This window comes from Scomber japonicus, chromosome 15 (genome assembly GCF_027409825.1).
Source record: "Scomber japonicus isolate fScoJap1 chromosome 15, fScoJap1.pri, whole genome shotgun sequence".
In the NCBI taxonomy this organism is placed as follows: domain Eukaryota; kingdom Metazoa; phylum Chordata; class Actinopteri; order Scombriformes; family Scombridae; genus Scomber; species Scomber japonicus.
Genome location: NC_070592.1, coordinates 1,877,330 through 1,899,750, shown reverse-complemented (window position 1 = coordinate 1,899,750; position 22,421 = coordinate 1,877,330). Strand labels below are relative to the sequence as shown.

General features: G+C 39.5%; 2 protein-coding genes across 2 annotated transcripts; one reads left to right on the top strand and one right to left on the bottom strand.

Moving 5' to 3' along the window:
• Window positions 1-12,002: 12,002 nt before the first annotated feature.
• On the top strand, window positions 12,003-15,073 carry LOC128374564 (endothelial zinc finger protein induced by tumor necrosis factor alpha-like). Its single transcript, XM_053334818.1, has 4 exons — window positions 12,003-12,026; window positions 12,167-12,311; window positions 13,764-13,868; window positions 14,106-15,073. The coding sequence occupies exons 1-4, from the start codon at window positions 12,003-12,005 to the stop codon at window positions 14,930-14,932; spliced, it is 1,101 nt and encodes a 366-aa protein (XP_053190793.1). The 3' UTR covers window positions 14,933-15,073.
• A 3,605-nt stretch (window positions 15,074-18,678) lies between these two features.
• Window positions 18,679-21,487, bottom strand: LOC128374563 (zinc finger and SCAN domain-containing protein 31-like). The gene is made up of 2 exons (XM_053334817.1): window positions 21,269-21,487; window positions 18,679-19,637 (listed from the first exon to the last, which is right to left on the bottom strand). The coding sequence occupies exons 1-2, from the start codon at window positions 21,423-21,425 to the stop codon at window positions 18,679-18,681; spliced, it is 1,116 nt and encodes a 371-aa protein (XP_053190792.1). The 5' UTR covers window positions 21,426-21,487.
• Window positions 21,488-22,421: the final 934 nt, after the last annotated feature.

Here is a 22,421-nt window from a genome sequence, read left to right as displayed (position 1 = left end):
CCTTTCCTTCCTTCTTTCCTTTCCTCCCTTGCTTCATCCCTCCTTTCTTCCTCCCTCCCACCTTTCCTTGACTCGAGGACAACAGGAGGGTAAATTTAGAAGCTGCAGAGACAGTAATAACTCTCTGTGGATCATCGTCATGATATTATTCTTCGTTTGGTCAATAAAACGGTGAAACACGTCCATCAAGGTTCTCCTCAAATGTCAACTCATCGAGGACGGGTTAGAAACCAGAAGATAGTCACAATCTCTCTTAAAAGAATAATCAATAATCAGTTTATAACTATAACTTGTTGCAGCTCTTTGGTCTGTCAGAGGTCAGAGGTCAGCTCAGATAAAAACCTTCACACACACATGATCTGAAGTGAGGTTGTTTTTCTTTTCTGAACTCAGTTTCTGTCTTTGCAGCTGTAAACAAAAAACCCAACACTAATATTTACTGTTCTAAGTGTTTTAAAGCTTGGAGGCAGCACTAAATGAGGGTTGTAAAAGAGTGAGGTCACAACACACACACACACACACACACACACACACACACACACACACACACACACACACACACACACACACACGCGCACACAGAACCTAAAAACACACACAAACACCATCAAAGTATAGTATGAGGAGCCGCACCCTGAAGCAGCAGCTAACACTTTACTGTCTGTCATGTATTTAATGTTGTTTTCCTGCTGAAATCAAACTATAAAGTTTAATTTAATAATTTCTCTAACAGGAATTTATCCAAACATGATTTCTACTAGAACAGCTCAGTCACGTGTCACAGTAACACAGAGCTGACCATGTACAACATAAACCCAAATGATTCAATTAAAGATGCAACAAATAGGAAGGAAACGGCAGTATCATGTTCCCTCCGCCAAGGAATATAGTCCTCCGCAGTGGTTGCTAAGCTACACCTGAACAGCACATAGTTTCACGCGGCGCAGTGATCTCGTGCGCCACGCCCGTCACACAGGTGTGGCGCACAGCTTGGAGCTGCACCAAACCGCGCTGGAAAATACAACAATTCAACTTTTAACTGACTCAGCGAGACGTTTTAAACCCTAAAACACAACATTAAAGGCTCGTTTCTGGATATACAGGGGCAGCGCATTAATTCGGCATTAAATGCAAGCCAATAATTGGTTTATTGGTTACATGAATTGAGTGGGCTAACCCTTTAAGAGAGGACCAATACACTGACCAACACTTCAGAACAGAGAGATTTAAAGTGGAATTGCTTTATAGAGACGTTGCAAACATGGAAATATACAAATACGTGTAATTTCTGGGCTGTTTTAAGACTCGGTATAGATATAGCCTATATATAAAGCAAGACAGTTTTATATGCTTCTGTGTGTGGAAATCTATTAGATGGTTTAAGAGCTGATGAGTTATAAAGAAGACTCACCCAGGACTCGCAGATTGATCTCTGCAGTTTTAGTCGTGGCATCACTTGTAATGATTTGGATGCTGTAGTCTCCGCTGTCCTCTGACTTCAGGTTCTTTAGGAACAGGTCGCCATTGGTTGAGTTGAGAGTCACCCTTCCTTCATAAGCTGGGTTCACTTTCAGCGTTTTTGGACTCACAGTAGCGATGTTAGTCGCCTCTTTCCCGTCACTGAAAGACCAGGTAATGAAGGCGTACGAAGGGTCTTTAATCAGGGTCTTTATTGTGATATTTTTCCCCAACACTGCTTCCAGCGGACCCGCAGGCAGGAGATCCTCTGCCACACAGCATCCTGAGCAACAGGGAGGAAAGTCAGCGACCACTAAACTTTGTAAAGGATCTCATCAGGTCATCAATTTAAGAAATGTAGAAAATAATAATAAAAAACAGGCTGCAGTAATGAAGGATTTTAGAGAACTCATTTGATAGTATTTTAGCATGGATTCAAATACACTTAGGCACAAACGCATCATTAAAACATAATATATAATATAAATATCAGGTTACATGAAGTCATTGATTGGTTTTCTTACCGATTAAAGAGAGAAACAGAAGCGATTTGAAAGCGAACAGATCCATCACGCGCGGTTCAAGTGTTTCCAGCAGAGGCACAGACGAGACTGAGACTCTACCTGCTGCTTTTACAGGGACACACCCAGGCAAGGTGGACACACACACACACACACACACACACACACACACACACAGACACGCACTGGTATGACGTGATGATGTGAGCTGTTTTTTTCTTTTCTTAACTGAATGACTCACATTCCTGCAGTTTCTGTTCAACTTTGGTTCAACTCGTTCAAAATAAAAACTTTAAACTGTGAACAGTAACTGAAGAAGATTACAAGTAAGTCCTGCATTTCAAATACAACTCAAGTAAAAGTATACAGAAGTATCATCATCATATAAGTTTACTGACAGTATTACAGTAAAAGTACTGCAGTATTATAGTGATGTAGTATGCAGTATTACAGTAAAAGTACTGCAGTATTATAGTGATGTAGTATGCAGTATTACAGTAAAAGTACTGCAGTATTATAGTGATGTAGTATGCAGTATTACAGTAAAAGTACTGCAGTATTATAGTGATGTAGTATGTAGTATTACAGTAAAAGTACTGCAGTATTATAGTGATGTAGTATGCAGTATTACAGTAAAAGTACTGCAGTATTATAGTGATGTAGTATGCAGTATTACAGTAAAAGTACTGCAGTATTATAGTGATGTAGTATGCAGTATTACAGTAAAAGTACTGCAGTATTATGAGTGACGTAGTATGCAGTATTACAGTAAAAGTACTGCAGTATTATAGTGATGTATATACAGCTAGTTTAGTCCAGTGGTTCCCAACCTAGGGGTGGGGGCCCTCCAAAGGGTCAGCAGATAGACTAGAGGAAGTGATGGAGGACTAAATCCACAGTCCTCCTTCTGTGGAAACATGGATTTAAAAGTTGATCTGAAGCTAATATGAAGCTTCAGTGTCTGAATGAGTCAAATCTTCATCTTCTATGTTTCAACGTTAGTGTTTTTAGTAGCAAAGTCTTTTTGTTACTATACTTCCACCACAGAGAAACAGGAAACACTGATGCTTAAATAATGATATTGATCTTCATATTAATGAAATGTTAAAATGTTAACTAATGTTTGGCAGACCAAACGTTAGTTGAGGAAGGTACTCAAACACTTAATTAAGTTAAAATACATGTAGTATCATCTAAATGTACGTCTACTTCAAATATGCAGAATATTTCCTCTACATATTCAAGATTTAGGATCGTAAGTGTTGAAAAAATCCTGATTCCAGACACGAGGGTCCTTTTATATGGGATTATATGGGTGCCGTATGTATTTGTAGAAATGTTCTTATTGTTCATAAATATGATAAAAGAGACAAAAACCTGCAGAAATATCTTCAGAAACAAAGGTGGGAATAGTTTAACATTGTCTAATCTGTGAGTGAGACACTGCTGCCACCCGGTGGACGTCTGAGGAACTGCTTTAACTGATTTATGGTTTTGAATTAGAGAAAGATTATAATTTTTAAAAGAAAAAAAACATATGTTAAGTATTTTCATATTTCAATGAAAGAATGGAGAGTTGTTTTGAATGGTTGAATTGTCATGTTACTGTATACTGTGTCATCTACAAATTAATATACATTACCTGCAATGTATACACAGCTAAGAACTGTAAGTCTGAATACTGTAGTTTTGCTTAATTATGTGTATGGAAATGACTAGATTACAAGTAAGTCCTGCATTTCAAATACAACTCAAGTAAAAGTGTACAGAAGTATCATCATCATATAAGTTTACTGACAGTATTACAGTAAAAGTACTGCAGTATTATAGTGATGTAGTATACAGTATTACAGTAAAAGTACTGCAATATTATAGTGATGTAGTATGCAGTATTACAGTAAAAGTACTGCAGTATTATAGTGATGTAGTATGCAGTATTACAGTAAAAGTACTGCAGTATTATAGTGATGTAGTATGCAGTATTACAGTAAAAGTACTGCAGTATTATAGTGATGTAGTATGCAGTATTACAGTAAAAGTACTGCAGTATTATAGTGATGTAGTATGCAGTATTACAGTAAAAGTACTGCAGTATTATAGTGATGTAGTATGCAGTGTTACAGTAAAAGTACTGCAGTATTATAGTGATGTAGTATGCAGTATTACAGTAAAAGTACTGCAGTATTATAGTGATGTAGTATGCAGTATTACAGTAAAGTACTGCAGTATTATAGTGATGTAGTATGCAGTATTACAGTAAAAGTACTGCAGTATTATAGTGATGTAGTATGCAGTATTACAGTAAAAGTACTGCAGTATTATAGTGATGTAGTATGCAGTATTACAGTAAAAGTACTGCAGTATTATAGTGATGTATTTACAGTTAGCTAGTTTAGTCCAGTGGTTCCCAACCTAAACCCACAGTCCTCCTTCTGTGGAAACATGTATTTAAAGTTGATGTGAAGCTAATATGAAGCTTCAGAGTCTGAATGAGTCAAATCTTCATCTTCTATGTTTCAGTGTTTCAGTGTTTTTAGTAGCAAAGTCTTTTTGTTGCTATACTTCCACCACAGAGAAACAGGAAACACTGATGCTTAAATAATGATATTGATCTTCATATTAATGAAAGGCAGACCAAACATTAGTTGAGGAAGGTGCTCAAACACTTAATTAAGTTTAAATACATGTAGTATCATCTAAATGTACGTCTGCTTCAAATATGCAGAATATTTCCTCTACATATTCAAGATTTAGGATCGTAACTGTAGAAAAAATCCTGATTCCAGACATGAGGGTCCTTTATAGGGGATTATAGTGCTGTATGTATTTGTAGAAATGTTCTTATTGTTCATAAATATGATAAAAGAAACAAAAACCTGCAGAAATATCTTCAGAAACAAAGGTGGGAATGGTTTAATGTTGTCTAATCTGTGAGTGAGACACTGCTGCCACCCGGTGGACGTCTGAGGAACTGCTTTAACTGATTTATGGATTTAAATTAGAGAAAGATTATCATTTTTAAAAGAAACAAAACATGTGTGAAGTATTTTCATATTTCAATGAAAGAATGGAGGGTTGTCTTGAATGGTTGAATTGTCATGTTACTGTATACTGTGTCATCTACAAATTAATATACATTACCTGCAATGAATACACAAGAACTGTAAGTCTTAATGCTGTAGTTTTGCTTAATTATGTGTATGGAAATGACGGGTTCACCTTTTTTGTGCTGGTTGCAGAAAAGCTGAGACTGTCCACACACTGATTTCTGTAATAAAATGAATATTCTTATAAAATTGTCAAAATAAAACAACTTTTTAATGATTGATTTTGATGAGACTGATCACATTTTACACCTTCAGGTTTATTCATGTGTTCCGCCGGCAGAAACAACAATAAAATGGTTAAAAATGAATAAATACATTTGGCTTAAAAACTGCTAATATCTAACACTGCACTATTAATGGAGATGTTAAAATATATCTAGCAGTAATAACAGTGTTGACTAGTTTCCTCTGTTTGTCCCAAATGTGCAGCAGTTGCTTCTGAGCTGTGAAGATTTGGTAAATTAGACCAAAAACCAATTAAAAGCTTATTTGCATTTAGATTAAAAACTTTCCTGGAATATGAAAGATTTAAAATGTTTATTATAAAACAAATGAAGCCATAAAATAAAGTGAAATATAATAAACACTGATAAATGTATTTTTAATGTATGTCCACTGATGTAAGGATTATGCCTTATTAACCCTCCTGTTGTGCTCAGGTCAAGGATGGACAGAAGGAAGAACAGGAGGAAGGAGGAAAAGAGGAAGGATGTAAGGGGAGAAGGAAGGGAGGAAGGAAAGGAGTAAGGACGGAGGGAGGGAGGAAAGGAGTAAGGAAGAAAGGAAGGAAGGAGGGAAGGAAGGAAAGGAGGAAGGAAGGAAAGGAGGAAGGAACGGAGGAAGGAAGGAAAGGAGTAAGGATGAAAACAGGAAGGAATTTAGGAGAGAAGGAAGGGAGGAAGGAAAGGAGGAAGGACGGAGGGAGGGAGGAAAGGAGGAAGGAAGAAAGGAAAGGAGTAAGGACGAAAAGAGGAAGGAATTTAGGAGAGAAGGAAGGGAGGAAGGAAAGGAGGAAGGAAGGAAGGAAAGGAGGAAGGAAGGAAGGAAGGAGGAGGGAGAAAAGAAAGAGGGAAGAAGGAAGAAAAGAAGGAACAGTCAAAAATGATGGGATCAATTTGACCCGGGAGCACAACAGGAGGGTTAAAATATTGAAGTCAAATCACAGCTCATTAAAACAGTGAAGCATTTCAGTGCTGACCAGCAGGGGGCAGCACAGAGGAGCTTTCTGCTTCATGAATTAAAGGAAAACTGTCAAATTCAACATGTTTTTTTAGCCAAACATGATAAAAGAAATACATATCATACTGTTTGTTGTATTTCTGTTGTTTCAAATGAGGTATTTTAAATCTTGCACACACACACACACACACACACACACACACACACACACACACACACACACACACACACACGATGGCCCAGAAAGCAAAGATCCCTCATACGTGACCTTTGGAAAAGAAGCGGCTGTAAAACTGTAAATAGATTGAATCTGTTTGGTTGAGTAACATTCGTAAGGTCTAGAGGAGCTGTGTGATTGAATTATTTGATCCCGATTCATGCGTGAGAGGAGTCAACAGGCTTAACCGGCTCGGCTAAAGAAAGAATCAATGGGTCGCCATGTTTGAATCCACATCCTGTTCTCACTGATGCATAAGCTGATTTATCACTTCGCTCCAGAACATTCCTGCTCTGGAAATGTGATGATTGAATGGCTGTTGGATAAGAGACTTAAAATGTCAATAATACAATAAATTCTCCACCATGGCAACCATGAGACAACACTTTCATATAAACCTGTCACAATAATTATCGACTTATCGTACAGTAACCATAGACTGTATAAAAGAAATGAACGTAACATCCGTGACGTCACCCATTGGTTTGTGGACTGCTGCTTGGAAGCCAATAGTTTCTAATCTAGGCAGCGCCATCTTGAAAATTTCAGGTGCATGCTGGGATAAATAAAAACACGGATTCTACTTATATGGCCATGGGCGGAGCGGGGAGGTTGCTATGGTTACGAGGGCTGGATCTCGAGGACATTGGTCAATCAACCTGTCAATCAGGACGTAGCCACGCCCCTAATGCATACCCTGCTTTATCGTCACATATAAAATCAGGGAGGCCAAAATGTCCCAAATGAACATCATACTGCATTGAAGAAGGCTTTAAACTAGCGATTGAGACCATAAACACATTTTGAAAACGTTTACTGAGGTTAGAAATCAAGTGAGAAGTTGGTGAATTCTCCATTGACTTGTATAGAGACGGTCGCCCCCTGGTGGCCTTTTAATAGAATGCAGCTCTAAGTTACTTCCTGGTTGGTATAAAATGATCTTCAATTGTTGATAATATCGTTTATCATTTTATTATTTCTGAGACAATATATCGTTCAATAATAGTAGTTATCATGACAGACCGACTCGCGTCGACGCCGGCTAAACTCGTTACGTTACTGTAGGTGAAATAAATTCTGTGCAAGTAAAAAGAAGATGAATTTTGATTTGTTAAAGAGGGGCTTCTTCTGCTGCATGGACGTGAACATGGACCAGACACTATTTATTCATTTACAGATAATGTGCTATATTGTGGTATTATTATCTAGATATAAAATGACTTACAGCTCTAAACACACTTATGGTTTTTGACCTGTGAGTGCCAAGTGAATCTTTTGTCACAAACCCGACATTGAAACGGTTTCTCCTCAGTGTGGAGGGCCATGTGAGTCTTTAAATTGGCCTTTTTTGAAAATCTTTTACTACAAACGGAGCAGCTGAACGGTTTCTCTCCTGTATGGACTCTCATGTGATTCACCAGCGTACACCGCAGACTAAAACTGGTGTTACAAACGGAGCAGGTGAACGGCTTCTCTCCTGTGTGAACTCTTAAGTGTGTTGTCAGATTTGAGCGCTTTGTGAATTTTTTACCGCAAAATGGGCAAGTAAATGTTTTTTCTCCTGTATGACATGTCATGTGGATCTGGAGATGATCCTTGCTACTGAATCTTTTCCCGCACTCTGAGCAGCTGAAAGACTTCTTGGCAGCATTACATCCCACATCACTTACAGGAACTGGACTGTTTTTTAAAGCGTTTAAAACTGATTGAGGTTCCCTGAACTGCTTCCACCAAACATTACTATCATCAGTCTCAGAGAAGTTTGAAGTCTTATCACTAGCTGGTTGTAAATGTCTGTCTGGATCTGGGTTCCTGACTGTTTGCATGTGTTCAGTTGAGCTGCTGGCTGAAGGATCTGCCTCTCTGTTCTCCTCACTTAGTCTCTGATGAAGCTGTGAGGACTGAGGCTTCTCTTCATCATCTTCACTCTTCACAGAGATGTGAGTGGATGTAAACTTGGTGATATCAGCCTCCTCCAGTCTTTGAAGCTGCTCTGCCTCCTGACTGCTCCAGACTTCCTGCTGTTCTTCTTTAATGTGTGGAGGATCTGGATCTGAACTGGGGCTCCACTCCTGCTGGTCTGTAATCTTCTTGACATTTGCAGAAAACACTGAAATACACAAATATATTATGTAAATACAGTAGTGTGCAATTGTAAGTCTGGTTGCACTTTTAAAGAATGCAAATCAATCTCCATTCAACATCAGTCAAATGTTGAAGGGATCTATTCACCACTATACAGTCTTGTTGTGGTTGGGCTCAATAACCCCCCAGCAAAGAACTGGTGCCACTCTGGAACCAGTTTTTCTGGCCGAGAGCCGTTTTTTTGTCTCTTGAAACAGGAAAACCGGTTGCAAATTAAGCACTGGCCCAGAACCAGCACTGGAACTGCTTTGGTGTTGGTATCAGTTAGGGCTGGGCAATTAATCGAAACCGACATTTAGAAACTCTAATGGACTTAACCCTCCTGTTGTCCTCGAGTCAAGGAAGGAAGGGAGAAGGGTGAAAAGAAGGAAGGAAGGAAGATGGAAGGATGGAAGGGAGGAAGAAGGAAGGAAAAAGGAAGGAAGAAGGAAGGAAAAGAGGGAGGAAGGAAGGAGGGAATGAAGGACAGGAAGGAGGAAGGGAGGAAAAAAAAGAAGGAGGGAAGGTAGGGAGGACAGGGCGGACGACTGAAAAACGACTTCTTCCCACAAGCTGATCAGATCCGCTCACCCCTCCCGCTCACTGAGGACCACAGATCGTAATAATATAACCTGTGTGCCTTAAATTAGTTTAAATTGATTACATATGGCCTACTCTTTTAATTTGCACTGTATGTCCTTTTAATGACTTTAATACAAGTCACTATTATATGCTGCAACCTTATATTTTATGCTCTTTTTTAGTCTAGTTTTTATTTTATTTTTCTCTCTTTCTATTTTTCTGTACTTTGTTTTTATTTGTATTATTATTGGGTTTTATTTTAATTTTTTAAAATTGTATATTTTTATGTTCTTTGTTTACAATTCTTACTGTTAAATGATTGTTTTTAAAGTAAAGCACATTGAGTTGTCCCTAGGTATGAAATGCCTTAAATAAATAAAGCTGCACATATTACACTTTATTACATGTTTTATTTATGTCTTAAACTGTTTTTAATTATTCAATATAAACTGAAATCAGCCCCAACTGTGAACAGTTTTCTCTTCACTTCTCTTCTCATGTGCTTATGATTGAGCTCCTTTAAAGCACTTTACATTTTAATCTTTCATTTGCACTCTATGTCCTTTCTGTACTTTGTTTTTATTATGGGGGAGGGGGTGGGGGTGGGGGGGGGGGGGGGGTTAATTGTATGTTTTAATGTTTCTCAAATTACATGTTTTTCTGTTTTATGTAAAGCACATTGAGTTGCCATTGTGTATGAAATGCGCTATATAAATAAAACTGCCTTGCCTTGCCTATAATGACTATAAAGCTACTAAACTACTACTACAACAGTGTGCTCCACTGTTTTCTCTCAGAACATCATGTAAATGTTTAGTTTAGTTTAGTTGCATATAAAAGAGAAAAGAAAATACATAATACAAAAAAAACCCAATAACTAACAAAAAAGAAATGTGCAGGAGGAGCCAATAAAAACCCATCAGGGCTGATTAGGTGGTCAAATGTAAAAGGAAGCAGCTCATCACAGGGTTGTTGGTTCAATCCCCTTTTCCTCCTGCACATACAGTATATTTAAGAAGAAAGGTTTCTGAAACAGCGATGAGAGCAAAAACACTTTACCTGAGTCCCAGCTGTTCAGTCAGATGTTTTTTTATCTCACCTGCTTTGTTGTCCTGGATGTGCTGCAGCAGTCTGTGCTGGAGCTTTATCTCCTCTTCATATTCTGAGATTGTTCTTTCAAACAGCGTTAAAATCTCCTCAGCAGCAGCCGTCAGTCTCTGGTTGATAAAAGCTCTCAGTGTGTGGACTTTAGACATGTTCACAGTCAATAAGACAGTCTGAGGAGCCTGTTGCTAAGGTTACGTCCCTGTCCGTTTGTCACACAGCTGTGTAGAGGTGCTTCCTGTTTAAAATGTTAAGCTCATGAAAAGAAACCAAACGCCATCTTGCTCTTCTTTGGCTTTGAAGAACAGAAGTGTTTTTACTGCCATCAGCTGGTTTGGAGGATCAATACATCCATGATCAGGACAGGTGATCAGATCCTCTTCAGATGAGCTCATCTACTCACCGATACTAGTACACTAATTGCTTTATGAAGTAATAGCAGTAAAATATGTTTACTTGCCTCTATTTCGATAATAGTATTGGAAATGCTCTATTCAACATAATTTTAATTGGACAAACTAAACTTAATTAAGACTAATTTAACCACATCAAGTTACTCTTACTCAATAACCCTGTATTGCTTTAATTTATATCTAGGTTATTCGCTGAACTTAACTATATCACATAAGACTAAAACTAAATAAAAACTAAACTAAAACTACTAAAACTAAATAAAAACTAAACTAAAACTACTAAATCACTTGTTGGACTAACCCAAACTAAATAAAACTAAAAACTAAAGCACATTTCAAAACTATAATAACCTTGGTGGCAAGGACAATAAAACACCCTTAAACAGAGTGATGAAAGCTAAATACTTTTCTGCCTTCCTTCCTTCCTTCCTTCCTTCCTTCCTTCTATTTGTCCTTCCTTCCTTTCTTCCTTCCTTCCTTCTATCTGTCCTTCCTCCCTTTCTTCCTTCCATCCTGCCTTCCTTTCTTCCTTCCTTCCCTCCTTCTATCTGTCCTTCCTCCCATTCTTCTTTCTTTCTCCTCCTTCCATCCTTCCTTCCATCCATCCTTCCTTCCTTCTATCTGTCCTTCCTCCCTTTCTTCCTTCCATCCTGCCTTCCTTTCTTCCTTCCTTCCTTCCTTCCTTCCTTCTTTCTGTCCTTCCTCCCTTTCTTCCTTCCTTCTATTTGTCCTTCCTCCCTTTCTTCCTTCCATCCTGCCTTCCTTTCTTCCTTCCATCCATCCTTCCTTCCTTCTATCTGTCCTTCCTCCCTTTCTTCCTTCCATCCTGCCTTCCTTTCTTCCTTCCTTCCTTCCTTCCTTCTATTTGTCCTTCCTCCCTTTCTTCCTTCCATCCTGCCTTCCTTTCTTCCTTCCTTCCTTCATTCCTTCCTTCCTTCTTTCTGTCCTTCCTCCCTTTCTTCCTTCCTTCTCCTCCTTCCATCCTTCCTTCCATCCATCCTTCCTTCCTTCTATCTGTCCTTCCTCCCTTTCTTCCTTCCATCCTGCCTTCCTTTCTTCCTTCCTTCCTTCCTTCCTTCCTTCCTTCTTTCTATCTATCTGTCCTTCCTCCCTTTCTTCCTTCCTTCTCCTCCTTCCTTCCTTCCTTCCTTCCTTCCATCCATCTTTTTAATGATCCGGCCCACATGAGATCAAATTGGTCTGTATGTGGCCCTTGAATGAAAGTTAGAAAACTGGCTTCAAGCTACAATCTGATTTACCAGAGTTGAATCTAACAATACACTCTCTTGGACACTAGATGGCGGTGTTGAACCTGAAAGCTGTTTGCGACGCGCCAATTAAACGAAGAGAAGAAGAAGAATGCGGAAGTGATTCTGCAGACGCTACATCTGCAGAAACAAAACAAACCTTTGGAATAAAAAGGTTTTCTGGTTTTCTGTGTGTAACATGTGCAGTCTCCAGACTCTGAAGCTTTTCGTCCAGCAGCGGCTAACTGCGGCTGTGGAGGAGATATTTGGACATTTAGAGAAAACAATAACCGAGTATGAAGAGGAGATCCACCGCAGACACCGCAGGCTTCTGCAGGGAGCTGAGCCCAGAGCACGAGGTTAGTTTTTTATATTTTATACTGAATAATACAGATGATGATAAGGTTTATGATCTATTACTGCAGAGGTGTCAAACTCATTTTCGTTCAAGGGCCACGTAAAGCCAAATTTGATCTCATGTGGGCCGGATCATTAAAAAGATGGAAGGGAGGAAGGAAACAAGGATGGAAAGAAGGGAAAAATGATAGGAAGGAAAGAAAGGAAAATGGATTAGGAAGGAAGGAAAAGAAGATGATGGAAAGATGGAAGGAAGGAAGGACAGAGGGAAGGAACAAAGGAAGGAAAAGGGATTAGGAAGCAAAGAAGGAAGGAAGGAAGGAAAGGAAGAAAGGAAAAGAAGATGATGGAAGGAGGGAAGGAAAGAAAAGGGATTAGGAAGCAAAGAAGGAAGGAAGGAAGGAAGGAAAGGAAAATGGATTAGGAAGGAAGGGAAGAAAGGAAAAGAAGATGAAGGAAAGATGGAAGGAAGGACGGAGGAAGAAAGGAAAAGAAGATGAAGGAAAGATGGAAGGAAGGACGGAGGGAAGGAAACAAAGAAGGAAAGAAGACAAGGAAGGAAGGAAGGAAGGAAGGACAGATGACAGGAGAGTAGGAAGGAAAGTGGGCCAGATTGGACGCCTTGGCGCTTTACTTTTAAGCACCAGGATGAGAAATTTAGGACTGTAACTAACAATTATATTCATTATTGATTAATCTGTTGTTTAATATTTCATTTAATTTGATTAGTTATTTGGTTAAAATGGTGAAAATGTAGATACCTGTTTCCTGAAGCTTCCTGGAGATGACATCCTCAAATGTTTTGTTTTGTCCACAACACAAAGACATTCAGTTTACTGTCAAAAGGAAAGAAACCAGAAAATATTCCCATTTATAACCTGGAAACAGAGAATATGGAAACAGCTGCAGATTAATCTTAATAGTTGACAACTAGTCGAGTAATTGACTAACTGCTGCAGCTTTAGTATCAAGTTTATAAGCTTTTAACCCTCCTGTTGTGCTCGAGTCAAGGAAGGAAAGGAGGGAGGAAGGATGGATGGAAGGGAGGAAGAAGGAGGAGAAGGAAGGAAAGGAGGGAGGGAGTAAGGATGGAAAGGAGGAAGGGAGGAAGAAGGAAGGAAAGGAGGGAAGGAGGAGGGAGGAAGGATGGAAGGGAGAAAGAAAGAAGGACGGAGGAAGAATGGAAGGGAGGAAGAAAGAAGGAGGGAAAGGAGGGAGGAAGGATGGAAAGGAGGAAGAAAGAAGGAGGGAGGAAGGAAGGATGGATGGAAGGAAGGAAGGACGGACAAAAGGAAGGAAGGAAGGTAGGAGGGAGGGAGGAAAGAAGGAAGGAGGGAAGGAAGGAAGGACAAAAGAAGGAACAGTCACAACAGATGGGTCAGTTTGACCCGGGAGGACGACAGGAAGGTTAATACACTTTAAAATAAAAATAATGTTTTTTTTGTTTCCTGCAGACGTCCAGCAGCTGTTGGAGGGAAAAGAAGAGGATAGTCCTCATCAGCAGCAGGAGTGGAGCTCCAGTCTGGACCAGGAGGAACCAGATCCTCCACACATTAAAGGTAGGAGGGAGGGAGGGAGGAAAGAAGGAAGGAGGAGGGAAAGGAGGAAGGAAAGGAAGGATGGAAGGGAGGAAGAAGGAAGGAAAGGAGGGAGGGAGGAAGGATGGAAGGGAGGAAGAAGGAAGGAAAGGAGGGAAAGGAAGGATGGACGAAAGAAAGAAGGATAAAAATAATGTGTTTTTTTGTTTCCTGCAGACGTCCAGCAGCTGTTGGAACCAGATCCTCCACACATCAAAGAGGAAGAGGAGGAAGTCTGGACCAGTCAGGAGGGAGAGCAGCTTCAAGGGCCGGAGGAGGCCGATATCATCAGGTTCACATACATTCCTGTCCCACGTGAAGACGATGAAGAGAAACCTCAGTCCTCGCAGCTTCAGAGGGCCGAGGAGCCTCCAGCCGGCAGCTCAACGGAACCGATGAAGACAGCGGATGATGAAGATGATGAAGATGACAGCGGAGGATCAGAACCAGCCAGGAACTTTGATCCGGATAGTTATTTACAACCAGTCAGCGAAGAGGAAGCGTGGATGGAAAGCAGGGACCCTCTGTCAGGTTTAAAGGCTCTGAATAATAATATTGTTAATGATAATATAGTTCATAGACTCCTTGAAAGTGAGGAGGAGTGTACGGATGGCACAAAGTCCTATGCGTGTCCTCAGTGTGATAAAAGCTTCCACCGCAGGGAGACTCTGAACAGACACATGAGGTGTCACACAGGTGAGAAGCCGTACAGCTGCTCGGTGTGTATGAAACAGTTCAGATGGAGAGCGGACTTTGTGGCACACCTGAGAACCCACACGGGGGAGAAACCTTTCATGTGCAGTGACTGCGGGAAATGCTTCATCAAACACGGCACCCTGACGCGACACATGAGAACCCACACGGGCGAGAGACCGCACGTGTGCTCGGTCTGCGCTCACGGTTTCCATCGCAAAGAGGATCTGACCAAACACATGAGGACCCACACCGGGGAGAAACCCTTCAGCTGCTCCGTTTGTAACAGACAGTTCTCTCGTCTGTTCCGCGTCAAAAACCACAAGTGTGTTGTTGAGAGCGGCGATACGTGAAGCTGTGAGTGAGTTCGGTGTTTTAGTTGAGATGAAAAGGTCGTCCCATGTTGAGGTTCTTACTACCTCAATGTTTCAGTTCAGAATGACTTTTTATTTATATAACTTAATGTCACTAATCAGCAGTGCAGCATTCTGTGTCCTTTGATCCTTTCCTATTCTAATAGGGCTGCAACCAACCTTTTGATTATTTTCTTGATTAATTGATTAGTTGTTCAGTCCATGAAATGGTGAAAAATGTCAATAATGTTTCCTAAAGCCTAAGATGACGTCCTCTAGGGCTGGGTATTGTCAGTGATTTCCTGAATCGATTCAATTCCGATTCACAGGGTCCCGATTCGATGCAATATCGATTCAATTTTATGTTCCCAGAGTTTCTGTTTTGTAAGTCAGACAATATTTTTAACACGCAATCATGTGTGGACACCAAATTGTTCAAGAGTAAAGTGAAATGATGAGTCTGATCCAACACTGGGATCTAGCATGATAGCATCTATGTGTATTTACCCTTAAGACCAGCGGCATTTTAAATCATGTCATTTTGAATTATGATGTCATCATGTAACCATAGTGATGATGTCATTGTGTAACCATAGAGATGATGGATAAGCATGTCAGTTCAAATACAAGACAAAGGTGTAAACTCTCAAATTATAATTATTATTTTAAATGTCATGCTTCCATCTATTCTCTCTGAAAGATCTAATTTTTAAATAGAAAATTGATATTAATTGATGCATTGATTTTTTTGGACACACCCCTAACGTCCTCAAATGTCTTGTTTTACTACAACACAAAAATAACCAGTTTACATCATAGAGGACTAAAGAAACTAGGAAGTAATCACACCTGAGAAACTGGAATCAGAGAATGTGTACGTTATTTTTAGGGCTGGTTATCGGTACTCGATACCTTTTTAAGGTCATGACAGAAATAAATTGACGTTACTGTGTTGAAATTTGTGCCTTTTTTTGTTTTAATCTTCATTGAATTTCTTTTCTTGGCCTGTGATCACATGACAGCTGTACTGTAAACCTGTTCAAATAAACCAGACATACAAGAAATATCTGTCATTAATAAAGTGTTAGATTCTGGGAAAAAAGGGCTTTTTCTTCTTTGTTGTTGCTCATGTTCTGTAGAGCACAAACTGATAGACATACATTCAAACCGTTAACAGCAGATCTATCAATATTCATATTTAATATTCATGTGTTGCTTTTCTCTACAGACAGCAGAACATTGTGTAAATGCATTTAGGTATTAAATAGTCTATCCATTGGTGTGTGGTGTTACTCTAAGCTCACTGAGTCAAATTAAAATAAAGAAACCTTTTGAGGGTTGCAAATAGACTATTACAGATTAACCTGCTAGCATGTTCTTGATTTATCATTTTGCCAGTACAAAAGTGCCTCGACTCGTGATCTCATCTTTTAATATCGGTTTATTTGATCAACAGTTCAAAAACTAAGACATTCAAGTTTATTATCATGCATGACACAGAAAAGCTTCAAATCCTCACACTGAAGAAGCTGCAACCAGAAGATGTTTTGCATGAAGTTTGTTTTGTTTATATATCCTATCACTTTTTCTCTTTGTGTAAACATCTATACAAGAAATGTATTTATTTTGTAAACGATCATAAAAGTCAAACTCACCTAACTTAAATATGGCAGAAACCAGAGCGATGAATCTCCCGTTCTTCAACTACCATCTCCAGGCTAAATGACAGCAGACATTTACTGAACCACAAACTGCTTGGGAAGAAATCGACAGTGTCCATATTTATTAATTCTAAACACATAAAACTGAATCCTTGTGTGGTTTAAACAGCTGCCATCTCAGATTTAGCTTCACTAAACAGACTCAGAGCATAAAAACCCTGCTGGAGACTGTGTGTATTCAGCATGTATGGATACATTTAACCCTCCTGTTGTCCTTGAGTCAAGGAAGGAAGGGAGGAAGGAGGAAGGAAAGGAGGGAGGATGGAAGGAAGGAAGGAAGGAAGGAAGGAAGGAAGGAAGGAAAGGAGGGAGGAAGGAAGGATGGAAGGGAGTTGGAAGGGAAGAAGGGCGGAAGGAATGGAGGAAGAATGATGGAAAGGAGGGAGGAAGGGAGGTGGAAGGAAAGGAGGGAGGAAGGATGATGGAAAGGAGGGAGGGAGAAGGAAGGAAAGGAGGGCGTAAGGAATGGAGGAAGAATGATGGAAAGGAGGAAGGAAGGAAGGAAGGGAGGTGGAAGGGAAGAAGGAAGGAAAGGAGGGAGGAAGGAATGGAGGAAGAATCATGGAAAGGAGGGAGGAAGGGAGGTGGAAGGGAAGAAGGAAGGAAAGGAGGAAGGAAGGAAGGAAGGAGGGAAGGAAGGAAGGAAGGAAGGAAGGAGGGAAGGAAGGAATAGTCAAAACAGACGGGGTCAATTTGACCCGGGAGGACAACACGAGGGTTAATAAAATGAAGTTATCTGTTCTGAAAACACTTTCTATATGAACCAAACCAACAATGAACTCATCTACTAACAGGTATAGTGTGTGTATCCAAAGTCTGATATATCGTATACCTGTATTTGTTGATAATGAGACACAACACTTCAAGTACAGAAATCAACTGATTCTAGGGAACAAATGACTAATTAGACAAACTCTGTAAATCTGACAGGATGAGTCAAAGGTTCCTGTGGACAATGTAATTTGTAATTTGAGGGTAGTGTGCATAAATGATCAAAGAGTTAACTTGTGATTCCTGCCTAGCTGTACCGTATTTCTCATCAGGGTTTCAACAGGCTGCTCTGCCACTTCCTGCTTCTCTCAACAACACAATGATTATTATAAATGTGATATGTAATAATAACAATAACAACAACAATTAGGGCTGGGTGTCAGTACTCAATACCATTAAGTTATCAACCAAAATAAATCAATAGTGGTGTGGTGTCGATGCCCTAAACTTTAGCCACTACTGGCTGCTAATGGCTCTGATTGTTCAGACGTGTACTCATTTAACGAAGGCTATTCAGTCTTTTCTAGTTGTGAAATCATGTATTTCAATGTTATTACTAAATGTCATAGTGCGCACTTTCCACACACTATGATGATACTTCCATACTAGCCTGGGTAAACCCATGCTCTCTTTCCAGCGACATTCCACTTTGCTCAGAAAGTTAGCATGGCCACCAAGACAAAACTTTCTCCTGAGATAGGGAACCAATCACAGAACAGGGAGGCGGGCTCAAGATGATGACGAGCGTAGAGCGACTCTGTTTACATCCAGCATGACGGCCACGGAGGTGCAGCAACCGTTCCAAGCAGCAGTAGATTGTGTGCTAAATACATTTTTCCTTCATAAGCAGGAAGTGTTTGCGCTGCTCTCTACAGGCTCTGAATACGTCATTGTGTATCGTTGATATGATTGGCTGTAAGTTTGTCCAGTAGCGTACAGAAGCATTTGATCGGCATTCGTTGATCCCGCCTCCAATACGAGGAAATGAACGGCTCCTTGCTAGACCCTACCTCAATTGTGGTAGGGTCTGACGTTAGCCAGGCTACTTCGATACTACAATGACTATTTGTATGGACTTGCTCACAGCAAATCAATGCAAGCGTTTTTGGATTAAATGCAACATGTGATTGGCCCACCGCCACAGCAGCTGCAAAACTATTAACATGATGGGTATCAAATTAAGAACTCAATTGATAACACTTCAAGGTTCCTCTTCAGTGTCTTTTCATGGCGTTCTTTAGATCAGAACTTGTGCTACAGACTGATGCTGCACTCAACAACACACTTGTGATTTTTGACTCGCGACCGTCTGGTGAAGCGTTTCTCACACACACCGCAGCTGAACGGTTTCTCCCCTGTGTGGACCATCATGTGGCCTTTCAGAATTCTCTTTTGTGTGAATCTTTTGGCGCAGATGGAGCAGCTGAACGGTTTCTCCCCCGTGTGCACCGTCATGTGGCATTTCAGGTTTCTCTTTTGTGTGAATTTTTTATCGCAAACAGAGCAACTAAATGGTTTCTCCCCAGAATGGATTCTCACATGTTGCTCTAATGCTATCTTCTGGCTAAAATTTGCATTACAAAGCGAGCAGGCGAACGGCTTCTCTCTCTTGTGAATTTTTTTCACGTGTCTCCGCAGAGTCCCCTTCTGGCCAAATCTTTTACCACAGTCTGTGCAGCTGTATGATTTTGTACCAGTATTACATCTCATAACATTTATAGGTGTTAAATTATTGTTGAGAGTGTTTAAATCTGGCTGAAGATCTGTGATCTCCATCCAACAGTAAGTCCTATCTTCGTTCTCTGGTTCCGAAAAATGAATGTTCTTGAGATGTCTATCTGGTTGTAAGTGTCTCTCTGGACATATATTACTGGGCAGTTCAGATCCTCCACAGTCCTCTCTGTCAGCTTCTGCATTCAGATGCTCTGCCTCTCTGTTCTCCTGAGTTTGCCTTTGATGAAGCTGAGAGGACTGAGGTTTCCCTTCATTGTCTTTACTCCTCACAGGAACAGGAGTGAATATGAACTTGGTGATATCAGCCTCCTTCAGTCCTTGAAGCTGCTCTCCCTCCTGACTGGTCCAGAGTTCCTCCTGTTCCTCTTTAATGTGGGGGGGCTCTGAGTCCTCCTGGTCCAGACTGGAGCTCCAGTCCTGCTGCTCAGGGGGAACGTCTTCTCTACTCTCAAACAGCTGCTGTACGTCTGCAGGAAACACTACAATACAGACAAACATTCATTTATTATTTTAACTCAACTCTGCTACCACATTTCATTGTAAAGATCAGTGATGTACAGAGGAGCATTTCATTCATCAAATCAAATAAATTCAGAGACATATTTTTGTACTTGTATGACCTACATGGATCTTTAGATTTGTCAGAATGTTACATGATCTTACATTTATGAGAAAGCTAAATAGGAGACAAGCTTCCTTACAATATTTCTCAAAACTTAGAATTAGACCTGGTTCTTGATGAGGCTGCTTAATGTTGACCGAATGCCCCTTAACAGTGAGGAAACATGACCAGACAAAACTTCTGAACCATAAATCTATTTTTTCATGTAAGATACCAGTCACAATGGGTGATGAATACATATATAAACTTTCAGAGCACAGACAGAGTGTAGTCTTTAGGTTTTACACTACTGGTTTATGGAGCCAAAACATTCACAATCACACTATATTATGGTCCTATGTCTCTTAAAACAGCAGAACATGACAGACATAATGGTTTTTAGTGAATGTTACTGAATGTGAAGAATGCAACAACATTTCTGAATGGTGATTTTTACAACTTTGAATAAATACTGGTTAAATTTAACATGGAAAGCTGTATATTTGTAGAAAGTTAATCTACTGCACAAAAATTGAGAATTTAAAAAAATGTTTTAATATATTCTGGGTCACTTTAGGAGAACGTGAAGTCTTTCTACTTCAATACATTTATTTGACAGCTGCAGTTACTTTTCAGAGTAAGTTTTACATGAAATAATATGTAACAAACATAGGAAATACAAAAGATTAAACCATTAGTTATGAAAGTTTTTGGCTTATGTGTAGTTGTGTTTAAGTTGTTCTCAGCTGTTTGAAGCCCAAAGAGGTAAAACGTTCTAATAGAATTAAAATCTAAGAAATTTATCAAATTTTCCAGGGAAAACTTTGTTTTTTCTTCTTTCTTGTACTGAGCTGATTTATAATAATAATAATAATACATTTTATTTATAACGCGCTTTTACAAGTCCTCAACGACGCTTACAAGTAAAAAAAAAAAGACATAAAATGAAAAGAACAACCAATACAGAAGGTTAAAAAGACATAAAATGGAAAAAGGATAGAAAAACAGTTTACAGTTTAAAAGCCGGTTTAAAAGGGTGTGTATTTATGTCCATCACAGTGTCCAATTTTATGCAAAACCAGTACTTTTACATTTAATACTTAATTAGCTGTTAATACCACGCTTACTTTCAATTGCAATTGCATTCAGCCACTAGATGTCGCAGTTTAGCACTAACATCTCAGACCTTAACAAACGTGTCTTTTACTCAATAATATTGGGTAACTGGGCGTTTAGACATTAATGTACAACTAACTAAAATTAACAACTAATTTTATTGAATAGTGTAATCTACAACACTGCATGGACTGAGATGATTTTACATAAAAAGCATTAACCTGAACAGTCATCAGTTACTATAGTTGTCGGATTCATCAGTGAAGTAAAAAGTGCATTTCTCACATTGAGTAATAGAGCAGTGGAAATGTAATTTACTCTTAGTTGGATCCAGCTGCTGCTTATATGTGAATCTGACAGATGAATGTTTCAGTCGTTTTAAAACAAACTGACCTGCAGGTTTGGAGACCTCGTCCAGCAGCCTGCGGTGTCTGCGGTGGATCTCCTCTTCATACTCGGTTATTGTTTTCTCTAAATGTCCAAATATCTCCTCCACAGCCGCAGTTAGCCGCTGCTGGACGAAAAGCTTCAGAGTCTGGAGGCTGCACATGTTCCACACAGCTCACACACAGCGGAGGAAAAGAGAGAGAAAACTAATCAGTTATAACGAGCTGCCTGCTTCATATGATACAGCTGTAGTGTTTACACCTTCTTCTTCCTCTTCCTTGTTTTTCTTCTTCTTCTTCGTTTTGCCGACCGGCTACAAACCAGCGTTAAAGGTGCATACCGCCACCTGCTGTATCTGAATGGTAACATCATGACATTATGATAAGATTAAGAGATATTCCTTTATTAGTTCCACAGTGGGGAAATTCATTATTGGAGCAGCAAGTGGACAGTAAAAAACAGACAGAGCATCAATAGAAAGAATAAATAACAACACTAATAACAATAGATAGGCTAATAAGTAAGTACACAAGTGATAAAAGACAAAAGTTGTTATTGCATAGATAGATAGATAGATAGATAGATAGATAGATAGATAGATAGATAGATAGATGGGTAGATAGATAGATAGATAGATAGATAGATAGATAGATAGATATAGAAATGCCACCACTCCTCCACATTGTAGCTGCTTGTGGGCCAATCACATGTTTCATTAAATCAAAGAACACTTGTGTTGATTGGTTGTGAGCAACTCAACACTAATAGTCATATTTTCAAGCTCTGGGTGCAAAAAGGGTCGATTGCAGGTATCGTTTGATGGGAGATACCCAAATATTTTGAAAAGAAATCAAAAAACCACGAGGCACTAACTTTAGAAGCCTCTAGTGCTCGAGCACAAAGAGCAAAGATAGAGAATGTAGAAATTCTTCAGATTGCAGCTCAGAAAGTCAAATCATTACTTTAGCCTCAATGTTTGCAAAGGCCTGAGATAAATCTTCTGGTAATACTCATTACAACTCACTTTAAGTATTTACCCATGCACGTATTAATAGATTTAGCACATTTCTGATTCAATATTGATTGTGGTTGCAGGCAAATACCAACATATGTATCCAATCACATGTACAGTTATACTTTATTGACTATATTATTTCTG

Bases quoted from the DNA above. Each gene is read 5' to 3' on its own strand.
- LOC128374563 (XM_053334817.1), bottom strand. From the start codon at position 21,425: ATGTGCAGCCTCCAGACTCTGAAGCTTTTCGTCCAGCAGCGGCTAACT. The intron at 19,638-21,268 runs GTCAGTTTGTTT...TCTGTATTGTAG, and splicing joins CGAGGTCTCCAAACCTGCAG to TGTTTCCTGCAGACGTACAG.
- LOC128374564 (XM_053334818.1), top strand. From the start codon at position 12,003: ATGGCGGTGTTGAACCTGAAAGCT. The intron at 12,027-12,166 runs GTTTGCGACGCG...TGCAGTCTCCAG, and splicing joins CGGTGTTGAACCTGAAAGCT to ACTCTGAAGCTTTTCGTCCA. The intron at 12,312-13,763 runs GTTAGTTTTTTA...TGTTTCCTGCAG, and splicing joins AGCTGAGCCCAGAGCACGAG to ACGTCCAGCAGCTGTTGGAG.